A 17,516-nucleotide genomic window follows, 5' to 3' on the forward strand; every position below is an offset into this window, starting at 1 on the left:
AGTTGCTCCGGGGACAATGTAATCCTTTGCAATATAATGGACATAATAAGTCACTTTGGACCACAGTGTCTGCTAAGTGTGAATGTATTGCTCTTGGTTAACAAAGACAGATCTCTGCTGCTTTCCTGAGTTACATTCAGAAGAGATTAACTGAAGATCCTGACATGTAGAACTCTGTAGGACACACACTGCAGAGTGGGAAGTTCTTGTAGTTGTTGTGAACAGATAATGACAGATAAAGGCATAAACAAACAAGACTTTGTTGAAACACAAGGTGTTTCTTGAAGCTGCTCTTCATCTCCTTTAGTAGATTATTTGTTAATGCAGTAGGATACAGTGCCCTATGAATCTTATTTTCAGTTGACCTTCTCAAAGCATCACTCTCTCTATCACTTTTGGCTGGTTCATATCACACTTTCCCTTCATCTACTTTATTCATGTGACATTGACTGAGACTATATTTGGTCAGGCCTGTTAGAAATAGGACAGGAGACTGCCACAAACAGTCTTGCTTGATTTGTTTTTGAGACTGACTAAATGTATCCCAACAAAAAGCTCATCTGCAGTCGGCTGAACCATCGATTAGCTTGTGAGGCTGAGCTGATAGCTGACAGGAACAAGAAGCAAGCAGTCATTGTGAGCAAAGGCAACGTAAGCAGGGATGTGAAATTCAGTACAGTTTTATTCCATGCCAAAATGAAGCGCTGAGAGAACAGGGGACATTCACACCATAGCCATCTTGCCTACTTATTCAGTTGGAGTTTCAGGTAAAAATGCTATCTAGTGACCAAAGAATGGTGAAGAAAGAAAATAAATGAACCTAAGCAATCTGATCACTCTCATGTGCGTATGTGATAGAGGCCAGCAAGTACAAAGATACAAGGTCAATCGCTGACTCCCAAGTCTCATGTCCCACTCTGTAGGTAACATAGAAGATTAAGGTAGTACTAATGTTAGTCCACCTAACCCATAATTTACCAACATTTAACCCAGTGATACATTGCAAGCTAAATATCACATGATTGGACATTGTAATAAGTGTCCATTCTAGCTATCTAATGATTTGACTAACACAATGTCTTAGATTTAGCTACTGGGTTATGGATTATCACAAACAAAAATGTAATGTGAGCATTTAACATCACTTACCAATTAAATTGTATTAGCGATATCTCTTGCACCACATCATCATGCACATGTATGACGAGACAACCTTAGTACTGCTGAAATAAAACTGTCTGTCTCCAACTGTCTGTCTCCAACCAAACTAAGATGCTCACACATGTTACATGTAGCTTCCAAGATGGTGTCTCACTGGTGGTGGGATTTTGCTGCAGGCCAGACAAATATGCCAGATTCTAGAGAAAAGAATATTTAAAAAATTAACGCTCTGTGATTATCCCTTCATTCACGAGCATTGAAGAGGAGGACTAAAAATTAACCCAAACAACCATGTCGAGGTGTCATTGGATGTACGTAAAAAAAAAAAATGAACATCTCAGGTGTATCATATTCAACAGTAATTTCAAGCTCATTGAGCAAACAGTGATATTAAAGTTGCGACACAACACAAACATGCATCTTTCTCATGTCCACCACAGTTGCTAATCTGCCTTTTGTATTACCCAAGACAACAGAGAAGTTACACACCTGTTACTGCAGTAACCTGGGCATGACAGACGTCAGTTCCATAGGAGTTGGACACTTCACAGGAATACCTTCCAGGTGTATTGCTGTTACATTCATGAAGACACTCCAAGATGCAGGTGTTCCCGATGACCTTGGTGTTGTACCTGTAGGAGGCGTACAACTGCTTTCCATCCTTGTACCACGTCACAAACATCTTTGGTGCTCCCTTAAATGTACACTCCAGTCTGAGCTTTTTACTCAGAGGGAAGGTAACATTCTCCAGCCTCTTGACAAAGCGAGCAGGTTCTGAGTAGAAAGAGAGTACAATGTTACCATGACCTCTAATGAGGGTTCACTCAAAAGGTTTACCAAAAAGCCAATATGCGTCCAAGAAATAATATCTTTCTGCCCATACAGGTACATGTGGGCACTGATGACTGACTAACTGATGAGTCTAGATAGATAGATAGATAGATAGATAGATACTTTATTGATCCCCAGGGGAAATTCAAGAAAGAGTCTATGGCTATATATGAGTGTAATATATTTGGAGCCCACTGCAAAACGTATTTAAGGAACATGCTAACCTTTTGGGAAATTATTTATTTGCCGTCAACAACAGAATTAGATGCAACCTGGTCTCATTAGTGAAACGTACCCCTGGGAACGTTTTCGCAAACCCAGCCAAAAACATATTTTCTGGAGGTGCACACTGGCCAGTGGGGGTTTCTACATTGTTTACTACAGTTAGGTCTGGTCAAATTAGGTCACAGCCTACAAGCTCAGAAGTATTATTTGGTTACCAAACCAAAGTTTTACAATATATAAGGGCACAAACACTGGACTGAGGTCTATGAGTTAGCTGCCCCACCTTGGTTGCTTTTTTTTTTTGAGCTAGCAGCGCAGTCATTTTAGCTCAATTTCAACACCCAGTTGTGTGCAGGGCCAAGCCGCGCAACTCAACACAACGAACGAAGACCAGATTCGGCACACAGCCGGATTCGAATTTGGCTGGGTTTTGCGAAAATGTTTCGCACTACAAATCCATATTTCTCTGTGTGTGCAATATTCCTGTCTGACACTGTAAGCCAAGAGTGTTAACCAATTAGTGTATAGCTAAAAAGGGATCTATAGGCTAAAAGGTCTAACCCACTTCAACTTATTTTTCAAAACATGTTCTTTTATGAATATCATCATCTTCCATGAAATATATGCCTACCTGGAACTGGGAAGACATAACCATGGCAGAGAATAGACCCATACTTATTGGTAATTTCACATGAGTATCTTCCAGCAGTCTCCTTCTTGCACTCCTGCAGGGCTTCCACGATGCATGAGTTCTCGGTCTGCTTTGTGTTGTGTCTATACGAGGCATAGAGCTGTTTGCCATCCTTGTACCAAGTCACAAACATCTTGGGGGCTCCAGTGAAGGTGCACTCCAGTTTGAGCTTCTGGCTCATTGGGATTAGGAGGTTCTCAAGCTTCCTTTCAAAGCAAGCAAACTCTGAGAGAAACAAGATCATGATTGTAGACTTATAAATCGTAAGCCATTGTGTGTGGATAAATCACAATGTTTTTCATCGATAAACTCTGGTAATGAACAAACCTGGTCCTGCAGTGATCTGAGCATGACAGATTACTTTTCCAAACGAATTACTGATTTCACAGGAATACTTTCCAGTTGTTTCTTTTTTGGATTTATGCAGGCATTCCAGTACACAGGAATTGTTGGTGACCTTGGTGTTATATCTATAAGAAGCGTAGAGCTGTTTGCCATCCTTATACCAAGTCACAAATATTTTCTGGGCTCCCGTGAAGGTGCATTCCAGTCTTAACTTTTCGCTCGTTGGAATAGTTATATCCGTCAACTGCTTCACAAAGTGTGGAGCATCTGGGAAGACAAACACAATCCATGAAGTCCTTCTGGTACACATGATTATACAAATATCTAAAGAGTCTAAAAAACTGTAACTTACGATTTAGTTCAATTAAAGTAAAATGTGAAACAAAATGTTCTATTTTTTCAAAAATTATTACAACTTAAATTATTACAAGCTACACAAAACCTCTCATAAATAGTATAATAATGTTCCATGTTGAAAGTATTTATAGTTTTTGTATTGAACAAACCTTTCCCCACTGTGATTTCAGCATGGCAGACAGCTGATCCATAGGAGTTGCTGATTTCACACGAGTATACTCCAGCAGTTTCCTTGGTGCTTCCATGAAGGCACTCCACAATGCATTTATTGCCCATGAGTTTTGTGTTGTGTCGGTAAGAAGCATACAGCTGCTTGCCATCCTTATACCAAGTGACAAACATTTTTGGGGCCCCAGTAAATGTACATTCCATGGTCATTTTGTCTCCAATATAGACCTGCATGTTGGACAGCTTCTTCACAAAGCGAGGAACATCTAAGCAAAGTTCAAAGCACATTTCAAGATCATTTGAGATTTGAAACGCTGCACAAACGGATGTCTTATCTTCTGTATATTTGCATGAAAACGTAAAAATGCCCAAAGAAACAACTTCAAAGCATTCCAATGTTTTTCACAAAGAGTTCAAAGACAACCTGTTGTATAGCATGTAGTATTAAGAAGATACAATATGGAATCCATGTCCTGGTTTCTTAACAGCATACAAACCTTTCACTGTTGTAACATCAGCATGGCATATATTTGATCCAAACTTGTTGGACACTTCACAGGAGTATCTTCCCGTGGTGTCCTGGTTACATTCATGCAGACACTCCAAGATGCAGATGTTCCCGATCACTTTGGTGTTGTATCGGTATGAAGCGTACAGCTGCTTATCATCCTTGTACCAGGTGATGAATGTTTTGGGGGCCCCGGCGAAAGTGCACTCCAGTCTCAGCTTCTGGCTCATTGGGATGGAAACGTCCTTCAGCTTCTTCACAAAGTGTGGTGGCTCTGAGAGAGGGTTGCAGTTACAACCAATTACACGTTGCAACCACATTCAGGGGTTTAGAGAATCTGTGTGTATGCATTCAAAAGAGAAGCAGAGTGACTAAATTAATATTTACTGAAGCTGGTACTGACCTGCCACTGCAGTGGTTTGATCACTGTATCGTCCTTTGGTGACAAACGGAGAAGGTTCTGAGAGGAAACAAATACAAGATGGTTAAAACATTTAGTCAAGAATGACAAGAAATTGTAAAGTAATTGTAGAAATTGTCAAGAAGGCCTGACTAACTGCAAGACAAGTCTACATTGTGAGGCAAATATTTTGGGAAATTGTTTTTAGCATTTTTGAATTTTAATTGTCATTATTCAAATGTTTTTAACTTTAAATGAGTCTATTCAAATGTTTTATCACGATGATGATTAAAAATCATTATATTATTTTGCATATCAGTGTTTTAAAGCCCATATGCAATGATTATCTATACATATTGTTTGGGAATCACGTGAATAACAAGAAAGTTACTTTAAGAAATTAAACGTAAGATTTATTTGATTATTTCAAATCAAATTTCAAAAGATGTGCAAGATAGCGTGCATTAAACTAAAACATGCTAAAGCAGAAGTGCATGCATAAAAACATAAATAATCTGTCTTGATTAACTAACAGTTTAGTTAAGTAGTTCAGTTGACAACGTGTAACAATGCAGGAGTGTAAACAATGCTGCACAGTATAAACAGTGTTGTATCTATAAAAAGCATAGACCTGTTTGTCATCCTTATACCAAGTCACAAATATTTTCTGGGCTTAATTCACAGATTTAAACTTGATGTGCTTTGGTGATATTTTGATTCCATATGACTGAGCCGATGCGGAGGTTTAAAAAAAAAAAAAAAAATGTGTCACTCAGCCAATTGGGAGGTTGTTTTACATAAAAAAGTAAAACATGTTATTCAGAACTATGTTGCTGTTTATCTCCATGACTGCAGCAGTAGGAGATACTAGCAATTGTATGTGACAGCTTGGCGACAAGATGATCTTTGGTAAAGGCACAAGTGATGGTGTAAAATTAAAAAAATATCTTTGATGGCATGTGATTAATGTGATTAAAAACAAAAATGACGCCTTGTGTTTATATACCTCATTGCAATTAACACGCTACTGCTGACAGCCCTAATAACTAAAGTGTATACCTGGAATCAGACAGTCAAAGAAAAAGTCAACAGGAGTTCTTACTTCAGGTAAGGATGGTGGATGGAGGATAGGGTACAAACCTGGTACAGCAACAATCTGGGCATGGCAGACATCTGTTCCACAAGCATTGCTCACTTCACAAGAGTATTCCCCAGTAGTTCCTTCGTTACAGGGATGCAGGCATTCCAGGACGCATGAATTCTTTGTGACTGTGGTGTTGTATCTGTATGATGCGTACAACTGCTTTCCATTCTTGTACCAGGTGACAAACATTTTGGGACTTCCAGTAAATTTACACTCCAGTATCAATCTCTTGCTCATTGGGATAAATTGGTCCTGTAGCTGTGTCACAAAACGAGCTGGTTCTGTGAAAGAAAATAGAAGAAGTAATTCTGGGAAGATTAGCGTCAGGGCCATGATATTTGAAATGATGAGGCAGGATGACCTTACTAGATTAAAGCAACACCAAAGAACTTTTCCTCTGTCGTATGCACGCTATTTGTTTATCCAGCAACGGCTTTGCAATATATAATGATGTCCATAGACAAGGTAGAATATGTTGCATGATTTTATGAAAGTACTATGTATTGCGACATTCAAATTTGTAGTTTCTTATGTCTCGTTCCATCGAACTACAGATCCGCTACCCGATCTGGCAAACTTACATAGTGCGGTTAAAGCCGATAGAGGGCCGCGAAGCGAATGCAGAAGTGTCGTTCATCCTGTTACGAGTTGATGAACCACTGAAACAATTTTGGAAACCTTATTTTAAGGTACAAAAAACTCTTTGGTGTTGCTTTAAAAAGCTATACGAACCTGTAGCTAAAGCAACCTCAGCATGGCATATGTCAGTTCCATAAGAGTTGCTGACTTCACATGAGTATCGGCCAGCCGTCTCTTTCTTGCTCTCATGAAGACATTCCAAGATGCATTTGTTAGCTGCAACCTTCGTATTATGTCTATAAGAGGCATAGAGCTGTTTTCCATCCTTGTACCAAGTGACAAACATTTTAGGAGTTCCCTTGAATTCACACTCAAGTCTTAATTTCTGTCCTACAGTAACGTAGACATCCTTCAACTTCTTCACAAAGCGAGCAGGTTCTAGGGGGACACAACACATTTGTTAAGTAGGCCTAAATCCATCGGAGGAAAGAATAAGAGAGATCTCTCAAGGGGCAGTCCAACAAGGCATGCCTCTTTTTAACGTCATGTTATCTGTTACTCTCGGCCTGAGCTATGTGGAATTCTGTAGGATTTGAGTCGTTTTGAATGCAGCCACAGTCTTGACTCTGAGGAAGACGCAGTGCGTCGAAACGTCAGTCGTTTGTGCACCTTAATAAAACAAGTTTAAAAGTTCTCTGAGTGCTCCGGTCATCCCTGGGTGTAGTCTCTCTGAAGTGGCCCAGCCAGTCTTTCTGACTCTTTAGTCCTGGACTGTGAGCACCGATAAGGCTTGAGCGCAAGTGACACCTGTCTTACTATATTAGTGTCTCATGAAACAGTCATGAATGCTTTATGTGCAGTTTATGACAGATGCTATGAATGTGTTATGAAATCACCCATCAAGTAAAAGTATTACCAAGAATTTTTATCAAGGACAAATAAACTGACACTGACCACTGCCCGTTGGTGCCTTCGATACGCCTCCATCTCGGAAAACTGCACAAACAAGATAAACAATTGTGAGTAATGGTTTATTCATTATGAGCCATCCAACCAATAATTCAGAGATTGCATCTCATGTCTGAATCCACAGTGCAACTGACCTCCTGATGTTTTGACTTGGGCATGACAGATCACTGTTCCATAGGAATTGCTAAGTTCACAAGAGTATTTTCCACTGGTTTCCTTGTTGCATGGGTGAAGGGCCTCAACGATGCACTTGTTGCCAATGACCTTGGTGTTGTGCCTGTATGAGGCGTACAGCTGCTTGTCGTCCTTGTACCAGGTGACGAACATCTGCGGAGCTCCAGTGAAGGTGCACTCCAGTCTCAGCTTCTCGCTTACTGGAATGCGGAGATCCTTCAACGGTGTCACAAACATTGGAGGTTCTAAGAGAAACAACATCAACATCAAAACCTATCATTCTCTTTGTACAGTAACATAACGTGATGTTAGAAAACACACAACATACATGTCGAGGACTGTTTACACTAATTTACATGTATTTTGGTCCCTTAAATAAAAAAAGAATGTGCTCCCCATAGGTCTTAACATATTGAAAAACATTAAACGTATTGAAAACGGTAGTAAAAGCCCAACAATAAGACTGGATTACGCACCTGGCCCAAAGTTGATCTGAGCATGACAGAAATCACTTCCATAAGAGTTGCTAATTTCACAGGAGTACCTTCCGGTGGTATGGCTGGTGCTCTCATGGAGACCTTCCAAGATACAGGTGTTACCCGTCTGTTTTGTGTTGTGCCTGTAGGAGCCGTACACCTGTTTGCCGTCTTTATACCAGGTGACAAACATCTTTTCAGCGCCTGTAAACGTGCACTCAAGATAGAGTTTCTCTCCCCTTTTCAAGATGCGGTCGGTCAGCTTCTTCACAAATTTAGGGGAATCTGAGGTAGAACATGTAAGAGAGGGAGGATAAAAAAGTTATTATGTGGACCTGATGTATGCACAGAAGAATGTGGTTTTGCAAAACATTTAGCAAAACTGCGGATGCTTGTCATTATGAATTCATTCAGTTCTTATCTCATCTACGGCATTACAATTGAAATAGCTCTGGCCCTCCGATCACTCTACTCACCCTGCCATATGTGTACAATAGATGGGGGATAATCAAAATAGGCTTAAGCAACAATAATCAAATGCTGACAAATGAAAGTGTTATAGAGCATGATGAAGCAAGGCAAGTTTTGCCCCTGCAGCTTGGTCGTGGGGAGCATCATAGCACTGACCTGATATTGTGCTGACCTCAGCGTGACATATATCAGTTCCGTAAGAGTTGCTGACTTCACACGAGTAAGTTCCAGGTGTGTCGCTGTTGCAGGGGTGCAGAGCCTCCACAATGCATTTGTTCCCAACAATCTTGGTGTTGTATCGATAAGAAGCGTACAGCTGCTTGCCGTTCTTGTACCAAGTGACGAACATCTTAGCAGCACCAGTGAAGGTGCACTCCAGTTTCAAACACTGGCTCATTGGAACACTGACATCCTTCAGTTTCTTCACAAAGCGAGCAGGTTCTGAGACAAACAAAGGCATGGTTCACTGAGTAAGGAACACATGGAGTCTTAAGGCTACACTTGGTCCGCAACTGAGGCACTCCATTTGCGGTGAGTAAAATAGTTTTACTGTACGTACACACCACCACCGACTTGAGCTTTCAAAGAAGCTTGGGTTGCTCTGTCAAGGACGCTTGTCAAAAAAGTACAGGGAAGCTTTGGATGCTTTGGCCACTCTGACGTGGTAGCATTCTACATTCGATCATGTTCTATCTTACTACTTTATTTTAAGGCCGTCTATTCCGATTGGTTGCTAGTCGTTGGTTGCTGAACCGTGTCACAGCTCATTACCATACTTTCTGCTTGACGCTTAAGTCGCTGAAGATGCCCAAAACGCGACGGCGACGGATTTGTCTTCAAGCAGCTGAGAGAAGCCGGCTTCCATTGAAAATGAATGACTTCCTGAATCTTTGGAACCTCAAGTCGGCGGCGGTGTGTAAGTACAGTTAGAAGACGTTTTTGAACGGATGTGTCGCTATTACATCCATTCGACAGATCCATTGATTATAGTGGAAGCTAACTGATGCAGCAGACGTTCCACAAACAGAACGCTTCAGTTACATGTCCAGTGTAGCCTGTCTGTTGATGTGAAAATGAAATGCTAGATGTTTACAAAAAAACAAAACAGGTCCTAGCAGCACTGTATCTCATTTCTGAATATATGACTGATGATGTAAATCTAAAATAGACAAATAGGCTAAGAAACAGTTTCTACCCAACAGCCACAATCTCACTGAACGGTGAACGGTGCTACCAAAGCATAGCTTTATGTTTTACATTTTATGAATGTGGATGTGTATGGGTGGGATATATGTGGGGTGTAAAGTTTTTATGCCCTTTTTTTATGTCATTTTATGTCCATAGTGACTTGTTTTACTTATTTATTGCTACTTTTGCTCTGAACAAGAGGAATGCACTTAATTTCGTTGTACCTGTGACAATGACAAATAAAGATATTCTATAGACCCTTTCAACAATAAAAACAAAAACAATGCTTGAACATTCTATTTGGTTCCCAATCTACTTCCTCTGCATTAAGATAACATATATATGGAATGTTCAAACGGAAGCCTTGTGGGGCCAACTATGATGCTGATAATGGAACTCTCTTGAAAGGGTCTATTCTATAAAATACAGTACGTGAAGATACTTGTGCGGCACACCCACCTGTAACTGTAGTGATCTTTGCGTGAGAGACATCTGTGCCATAAGAGTTGCTCACTTCACACGTGTATATTCCAGCGGTTTCATTGTTGCACGCATGAAGGCACTCCAAGATGCAAGAGTTCCTGGTGACCTTGGTGTTGTATCTATACGAAGCATAGAGCTGTTTGCCATCCTTGTACCACGTGACGAAAAGCTTCGGGGCTCCAGTGAATGTGCACATGAGTCTCAGCTTCTGGGTCACTGGGATGGTGAGGTTTTGCAGCTTCATCACTAAGCGAGCAGGTTCTGTGAAGGAGAAAAACAGTGAATTTATTCACTTCCACCACTGCACAAGGCGCATGGTTAGATCCACTTAGCCATTGGAATACTAACGTATTGTACTAAATCAATGCTTAAATGATTCAATCACTGCTAAAAAAGATTATAAACCAATACGTCATGGTATTTGACTAACCTGTGACTGCTGTGACTTGCGCATGACAGATCTCACTTCCATAGGCATTATAAACCTCACAGGAGTACTTTCCACTGGTCTCCTTGTTTGCCTCATGCAGACACTCGAGGATGCATGTGTTTCCGATGACTTTTGTATTATATCTGTAAGAAGCGTAGACTTGCTTCCCCTCCTTGTACCACGTGACGAACAGCTTTGGAGCTCCGGTGAAAGTACACTCCAGTCGGAGCTTCTTGCTCATGGGAACGGTGTGATCCTTCAGCTTTTGGACAAATCGAGCAGGCTCTGAGAGGAAGGAACATTTGTGTTAATTCTACAAATTACAAACAAGAGCAGGGCTGAATCTCAGTGTCCCCTAATCTCTTAGCCCTGAAGAAGACTTAATTGACATCTGATAAGTGATTGAGTTTGAGAGGCTGTAAGGGATATTGAGATTTATTTGAAATTATGTAAGATGTGGGATAATTTGTATATGTTTCAAATTTACTGTAATGTTTAGACCACAAAGCTTTCCCACAATATCACTTCTATCACCAAATTGTAATTTCAGGCAAACCCAATGAATGTAGTTAAAAATGTGCATTATGTAATGGAATCATTCATATTCATTGTCCACCACAGTCGTTATTAGAGGAGAACAGAGTGGTTACACACCTGTCACTGTAGTAATCTGGGCATGACAGATGTCAGTCCCATACAAGTTGGACACTTCACAGGAATACCTTCCAGGTGTGTCCTTGTTACACGCATGAAGACACTCCAAGATGCAGGTGTTCCCGATGACCTTGGTGTTGTACCTGTAGGAGGCGTACAACTGCTTTCCATCCTTGTACCACGTCACAAACATCTTTGGTGCTCCCTTAAATGTACACTCCAGTCTGAGCTTTTTACTCAGAGGGAAGCTCACATCCTCCAGCCTCTTGACAAATCGTGCAGGTTCTGAGTAAAATGAGAATAAGATGACACAACATTACAACTTATAAAGGTTTACCTTTAATTTTACACATATTTTTTTATTGATTTCACAGGTTTAAGCAAAAGAACTTTTTTCCTTCAAATGCACTCCCTTTCATTCCCCACCCTCTCCAGTCATCCACACTACATAGTCTACACTGTACAGGTTATACAACATGCACAAAACTAAAAATAATGTGCAATGTATAATGCCACATACATCCACACATACAATTGGAAACAAAAAACAAAACAAAACAAACACACAAAAAAACGAAACCAAATGGGAAGGGGGTAAACAAATAAACAAGTAAACAAGGGGGTAAACAAATCTGCAAGTGAAATAAGGCAGTAGGGTCGGATTGTGCTCTGAGCACTCTGAGGCATGCCGAAAGACAGTACCACTTGAAAACGGTGTTATTTATCTTCAAGTGTTTTTAATTCTCTTATGTATTGCAGTGTTGGATTCCAAACTAACTCAAATTTATCAGGAGACCCTCTTAAATTGTATTTTATTTTTTCTAGATTGAGGAACATCATACGATCTTTAAGCCATGTGGACGCCGTGGGGGCGACTTAGCGGTGACTTCCATCCTAGTAGTATTCTCCTCCGCGCTAGTAAGGATGCAAAAGCAATAGTGTCTTTTGCCCACTTCCTGAAATTCTCATGGTTTGGTATTATCCCAAAGATACCAACTTCTATGCTTGGTGACAACGTAACACTTAGAAATTTGGACAAATGGCTAAAAATATTTGTCCAGTAATCATGAAGACGAGGACAAGACCAAAACATGTGTGTCATGTTTGCTGGAGATAAATTACATCTGTTACAGCTGTATGTGACATTAGGATATATTTTGGAAAGTTTAGAATTGGTAAAATAAATGCGGTGGATCACCTTGAACTGTATTAAACTCAGCCTTGCACAAGATGTACTCCCATCCACTCTGGTGAGCGCTTCCTTCCAATTATTGTCAGATATGGGGCAGCCCAGCTCCTCCCAGTCTTTTCTAATCTGGTCAAGCGAGGTCTCTGTAAATTGGGATATTGAAGTATATATTCTGGAGATGAGGCCTTTTTGACTGGTAGGAATGTCCAAAATTGAGTCGACTGCTGAATCAGGTGGGGCGTTTGGAAAAACTGAATTATTCAACTTGGCAAAGTTACGGATCTGGAAATAACGAAAAAGATGTGACTGTGGGAGGTTAAACCTTTCACAGAGCTTGGTAAAACTATTAAAGGAGTTATCAGTATAGAGGTCTCTTAAATGTGTAAGGCCCGACCTTTGCCAAAAGGAAAAGGCTGCATCAATATTGGGGGGAAGAAAAAGATGGTTATTGCCAGTGTTTGGAATAACGCCATTAGGTAACAACGTTATTTTTTCAGTAACGGGGTAATATAATTAATTACTTTTTACAACGTTACAACGCCGTTAACGTTACTGGACGTTAAATGCGGTACGTTACTTACTTTGCATTGATTGAATAAACTGTGTAATCCGAACGCACCCCTGGCTCACAGCTAGTGAGGAGGTGGGTTAATAGGTACCTTCTGAGCCTACGTCATTACGTTCACTGGAGGCAAAACAAACCATCACCTCAGCTGGGAAGCTAAACGAACAGTCATATTCGGGAGGCTAAAGGTTATCATGGTCTCACCTTGCTGTGCTGTCGGGTGCCAGAACCGAAAAAGTCATCAGTTAAATTTGAAATAAGTAGGCCTAGGCTACAGTTTCCAGTGAGAACGTAGTTTGACTCACGATAACCCAAGCCTTGTATCGGAACCTCACATATTAGCCTACCAATCGTCCTGTATTTCCAACCTCTTTACATGTATGTCTGTCATGAGCTCTCTCTCTGCCTGGTAACACGCGCTGATTAAAGTCTGATGACCTCCACCTGTTCCTGCTCTGCTCTGCCTCACCCTCGTTTACCTACCAGCTGCACTGCATTCACCACTCATCATGCCCGGTATATAAAGCCTTGCTTTTCAGTCCACACTTGTCAGATCGTCTGCAAACCCGCACCAGTTACCTGCCTGTCTTGGAAAACCGACTCTGACTCTTTGCCTGTGAACCCAGACCAGCTCGACTACTTCTTTGATCTCCAGCCCCGGTAATCTTGACCTGCCTTCCGTCTCTCTTCTCTGAATACAGCCTAGCCCTTGACTGTACTGCTGCTTCGTTTCAATTGCTGTTGTGTGTGTTTTCCCCAGGACTTCCCGGATCATCCAGCTCCTGCCATTGCTGCTCGGCTATTGGGGAACACACACCGCAGACTCTTGGAACTCCCCGAACCCTGAAACCCCTGTAACCCCAAACCCTTAAATAAACTTTCTAACGTGGCGCTTTTGTGGTCCTCGTCCTGTTTGGTGTCTGACAGTGCGATCTGACCAAAACATTGACCCAGCGCCGCGGTCGAACCAGCATGGAAACCGGCCGAACCAGAACCACCCACCGCCATGCAACGCCTGGGAGACAGAGAGGCAAACCGCCTTGCTGACATTGCCTCCCTACTTCAAGCCGCCTTACCAACAGCTTCAGCAGTTCCAGCAGCAACAGCAACAACTTGCAATGATCATTCAACTTCTAACCAACCTTTCTCCTCTGCCTGCTCCCACCGCCCAGCCCCAGCCAGCCTGCTCACCGGCCCAGCACCGAGTCTCCTGCCCAGTCCACTGCTGCCGTGGCTGCGGAGCCCCAGAACCCAGGATCGGCAATCCAGAGCGGTTCAGCGGCGACCCAACCCAGGCAGGCGTTCCTGGCGAGCTGCCGTGTCCAGTTTACCCTGCAACCCAGGACTTTTGCCACTGAAGGGGCGGGGGTCGGTTACGTGATCACTCACCTGGCGGGCCGAGCTTCGACTCTGGGGAACGGCGGAGTTCGAAAATAGCCAGACTCCAGCATGTGCAACCTTCAACCTTTTCGCAGAGGAGATGCTCAAGGTATTCGATTTGGAATCCACCGCAGATTTGGCATCTCGGACCCTGATGAGTATTAGCCAAGGCAGAAGGACTGTCGCAGATTACTCCATTGACTTCGAACTGTGGCAAGTCGGAGCTCCTGGAACATGGAAGCATTGGTGGATGCCTTCCTCCACAGCCTGGCGGACTACATAAAGGACGAGCTGGTTTCCCATGATCAACCCCCACTCTTGATGAAGCCATTGCTCTGGCTGTCGCGTCGACCGCGCCCAGGGATCCAGGTCGCCCGTCGTGAGAGAGGGCGCCAGAGTCCATCCACCAGCACACGGAGTGTCCCAACTGCCCTTCTGTCCGCACCTGCCACACCGTCTAGCCAGCCGGACCAGTCTGAACCGATGGAGATCGGCCGCGCCTCCCTAACCCCTGCAGAGCGCCAGCGACGCATCACCTCCAACTTGTGCCTGTACTGTGGTGGTGATGGTCATCGAGTCGCCACCTGTCCAGCAAAAGGCGGGAGCTCACCAGATGTAGGGAGGAATCGGATGAGCTCAATGAACATTCAGCCCTCCATCAGCCGTAAACCCCTCATCCAAGTCTGCCTTCACCTGTCTGATTCCACCCACACCCTGGCAGCCCTGGTGGACTCTGGCGCAGAAGCAAACATTATTGACACAGGACTTGCTCGTCAGCTGGGCTTGGAAAGCCATCGCTTGTCCCACTCCTGTTCCGCCCGGGCCCTGGGCGGTCCGCGTAATTGGCACAGTTACCAGCATCACAGCCCCATCTCAATGATGGTGTCAGGAAACCACCGAGACCATCCGCCTTCCACCTGCTCAGCTCTCCAGGCCAACCCCTAATCCTGGGCTACCCTTGGCTCCGTCTCCACAATCCTCACCTCGACTGGGCCTCCGAACTGTGAAAGAGTGGGGAAATGCCTGCCACCTGACCTGTTTTGCGTGCTGCCTCGCTGCCCCGGCTCAGTACCCCCAGCACTGCCCCGACATTTCTATTGTCCCTGAATGTTACCATGGCCTCCGAGAGGTGTTCAACAAGACCAAAGCCACATCTCTGCCCCCACACCGTCCGTACGACTGTGCCATTGATCTCCTCCCTGGGACTGCTCCACCTAAAGGTCGCCTCTACTCACTATCCCCTCCTGAAAGAAAAGCTATGGAGGATTACATCAGGGACTCCCTGGCAGCTGGACTCATCCGCCTGTCTTCCTCGCCAGCTGGTGCGGGTTCTTCTTTGTGGGAAAGAAAGATGGTTCTCTTAAGCCCCTGCATTGATTATCGAGGTCTGAATGATGTCACAGTGAAGAACCGGTACCCTCTGCCTTTACTCACCTCTGCTTTTGAGTTGCTCCAGGGGATCCACTATTTTCACCAAACTGGACCTTAGAAATGCTTACCACCTAGTCCGAATAAGGGAGGGTGACGAGTGGAAGACTGCATTCAACACCCACACCGCCATTATGAGTACCTGGTAATGCCATTTGGCCTCCCCAATGCCCCAGCGGTATTCCAGGCGCTGGTGAATGATGTGCTGCGGGACATGCTGAATAAATTAAATCTTCGTGTACCTGGGCGACATCTTAATTTTCTCCAGAACTCTGTCGAACACACTTCGTCATGTCCAGCTGGTTCTTCAACGGCTCCTGGAGAACTCCCTTTAAGTCAAAGCAGATCACGAGTTCCATGCTCAGACTGTGTCATTCCTGGGATACATCGTCGCTGAAGGCAATATCCAGATGGACCCATAAAGGTCACCGGCAGTTACCTCCTGGCCAGTTCGGGGAATAGGAAGAAGTTGCAGCAATTCCTCGGGTTTGCCAATTTCTACCGGAGATTCATCGGAACTACAGCTCCGTCGCCCGCTCCCTCACAGCTCTGACCAGCATCAAACACCCCTTTTCCTGGACCCCAGAGGCCAACACAGCCTTTCATACCCTCAAGGCCGGTTCACCACTGCCCCATCCTCCAGATGCAGTTCAGACCCGGCAGTTAGATTGTCGAGGTGGATGCCTCAGGCGGGGGAGTCGGGCCATACTCTCTCTCAACGGGCAGAGGAGGACAACAAGTTGCACCCCTGCGCATTTTTCTCGCCGGCTTTCACCTGCAGAGCGCAATTATGATGTTGGAGACCGTGAGCTGTTGGCAGTCAAGCTTGCCCTGGAGGAGTGGCGTCACTGGCTGGAGGGGTCCACAGTTCCGTTCCTGGTCTGGACCGATCACAAAAACCTTGAATACATCCGCAACGCCAAACGCGTCTTAACCCCCCAGACAGTCCCGCTGGGCCTGTTTTTCACCAGATTCAACTTCACCCCTGTCATACCGCCCAGGTTCTCGAAACACCAAGCCGGACGCTCTCTCCCGTCAGTTTCATAAGGATGACTCCCCTTCCCCAGGAACCTGCATCAATTCTGCCCGATCCCTGCGTGCGTAGCTGCCCTGACCTGGGATATCGAGGAGGAGATTCAAGAGGCCCTCCGTGACCATCCCAGTCCCAGTGCATGCCCAGGCGGTCGCCTCTTAGATCCCAGAGAATTTGAGGTCCCGGGTCATACAGTGGGGACACAACTCCCGCCTTGCCTGCCACCCGGGCTCCGCCCGCACCTGCCATCTCCTTGCCCAGCGCTTCTGGTGGTCTTCTTTGAGAAAGGATGTCCCAGAATTCATCCGTGCCTGCCCCACCTGCAATCAGAACAAGTCCTCCACTGCGGCCCCGCTGGTTTACTCCAGCCCTTGCCTGTGCCCACACGACCCTGGTCCCATGTCTCCTTGGACTTTGTAACTGGCCTCCCACCATCAGGTGGGATGACCAGTCATTCTCACTGTGGTTGACGGTTCAGCAAGATGGCACACTTCATTCCCCTCCCTAAACTGCCATCTGCCAGAGAGACAGCCCAGGCTGTTCTTGATCATGTCTTCCGTCTACACGGGCTGCCCAGGATGTTGTCTCTGACCCGAGGCCCGCAATTCACCTCTACATTCTGGAAGGAGTTCTGCCGTCTTCTAGGGGCCACAGTGAGTCTCACCTC

At 44.2% G+C, this 17,516-nt stretch overlaps 1 protein-coding gene across 3 annotated transcripts in view; it reads right to left on the reverse strand.

Moving 5' to 3' along the window:
* Nucleotides 1-664: 664 nt before the first annotated feature.
* Nucleotides 665-17,516, reverse strand: part of LOC125291691 (titin-like) — a 55,769-nt gene continuing 38,917 nt past the window's right edge. For all 3 annotated transcript variants that reach the window (XM_048238524.1, XM_048238525.1, XM_048238526.1), the window contains 16 exons: nucleotides 11,255-11,539; nucleotides 10,601-10,885; nucleotides 10,147-10,431; nucleotides 8,656-8,940; nucleotides 8,029-8,313; nucleotides 7,513-7,797; nucleotides 7,364-7,405; nucleotides 6,563-6,847; nucleotides 5,827-6,111; nucleotides 4,690-4,746; nucleotides 4,276-4,560; nucleotides 3,760-4,044; nucleotides 3,236-3,520; nucleotides 2,849-3,133; nucleotides 1,651-1,935; nucleotides 665-1,358 (listed from right to left, as the gene is read on the reverse strand). In XM_048238524.1, the coding sequence (XP_048094481.1) occupies nucleotides 1,312-1,358; nucleotides 1,651-1,935; nucleotides 2,849-3,133; nucleotides 3,236-3,520; nucleotides 3,760-4,044; nucleotides 4,276-4,560; nucleotides 4,690-4,746; nucleotides 5,827-6,111; nucleotides 6,563-6,847; nucleotides 7,364-7,405; nucleotides 7,513-7,797; nucleotides 8,029-8,313; nucleotides 8,656-8,940; nucleotides 10,147-10,431; nucleotides 10,601-10,885; nucleotides 11,255-11,539 (3,851 nt within the window). In that variant the 3' untranslated portion in view covers nucleotides 665-1,311. The remainder of the gene's footprint in view (nucleotides 1,359-1,650; nucleotides 1,936-2,848; nucleotides 3,134-3,235; nucleotides 3,521-3,759; nucleotides 4,045-4,275; nucleotides 4,561-4,689; nucleotides 4,747-5,826; nucleotides 6,112-6,562; nucleotides 6,848-7,363; nucleotides 7,406-7,512; nucleotides 7,798-8,028; nucleotides 8,314-8,655; nucleotides 8,941-10,146; nucleotides 10,432-10,600; nucleotides 10,886-11,254; nucleotides 11,540-17,516) is intronic.

The sequence above is a fragment of the Alosa alosa genome, chromosome 3, assembly GCF_017589495.1.
Source record: "Alosa alosa isolate M-15738 ecotype Scorff River chromosome 3, AALO_Geno_1.1, whole genome shotgun sequence".
NCBI classification, from domain to species: domain Eukaryota; kingdom Metazoa; phylum Chordata; class Actinopteri; order Clupeiformes; family Clupeidae; genus Alosa; species Alosa alosa.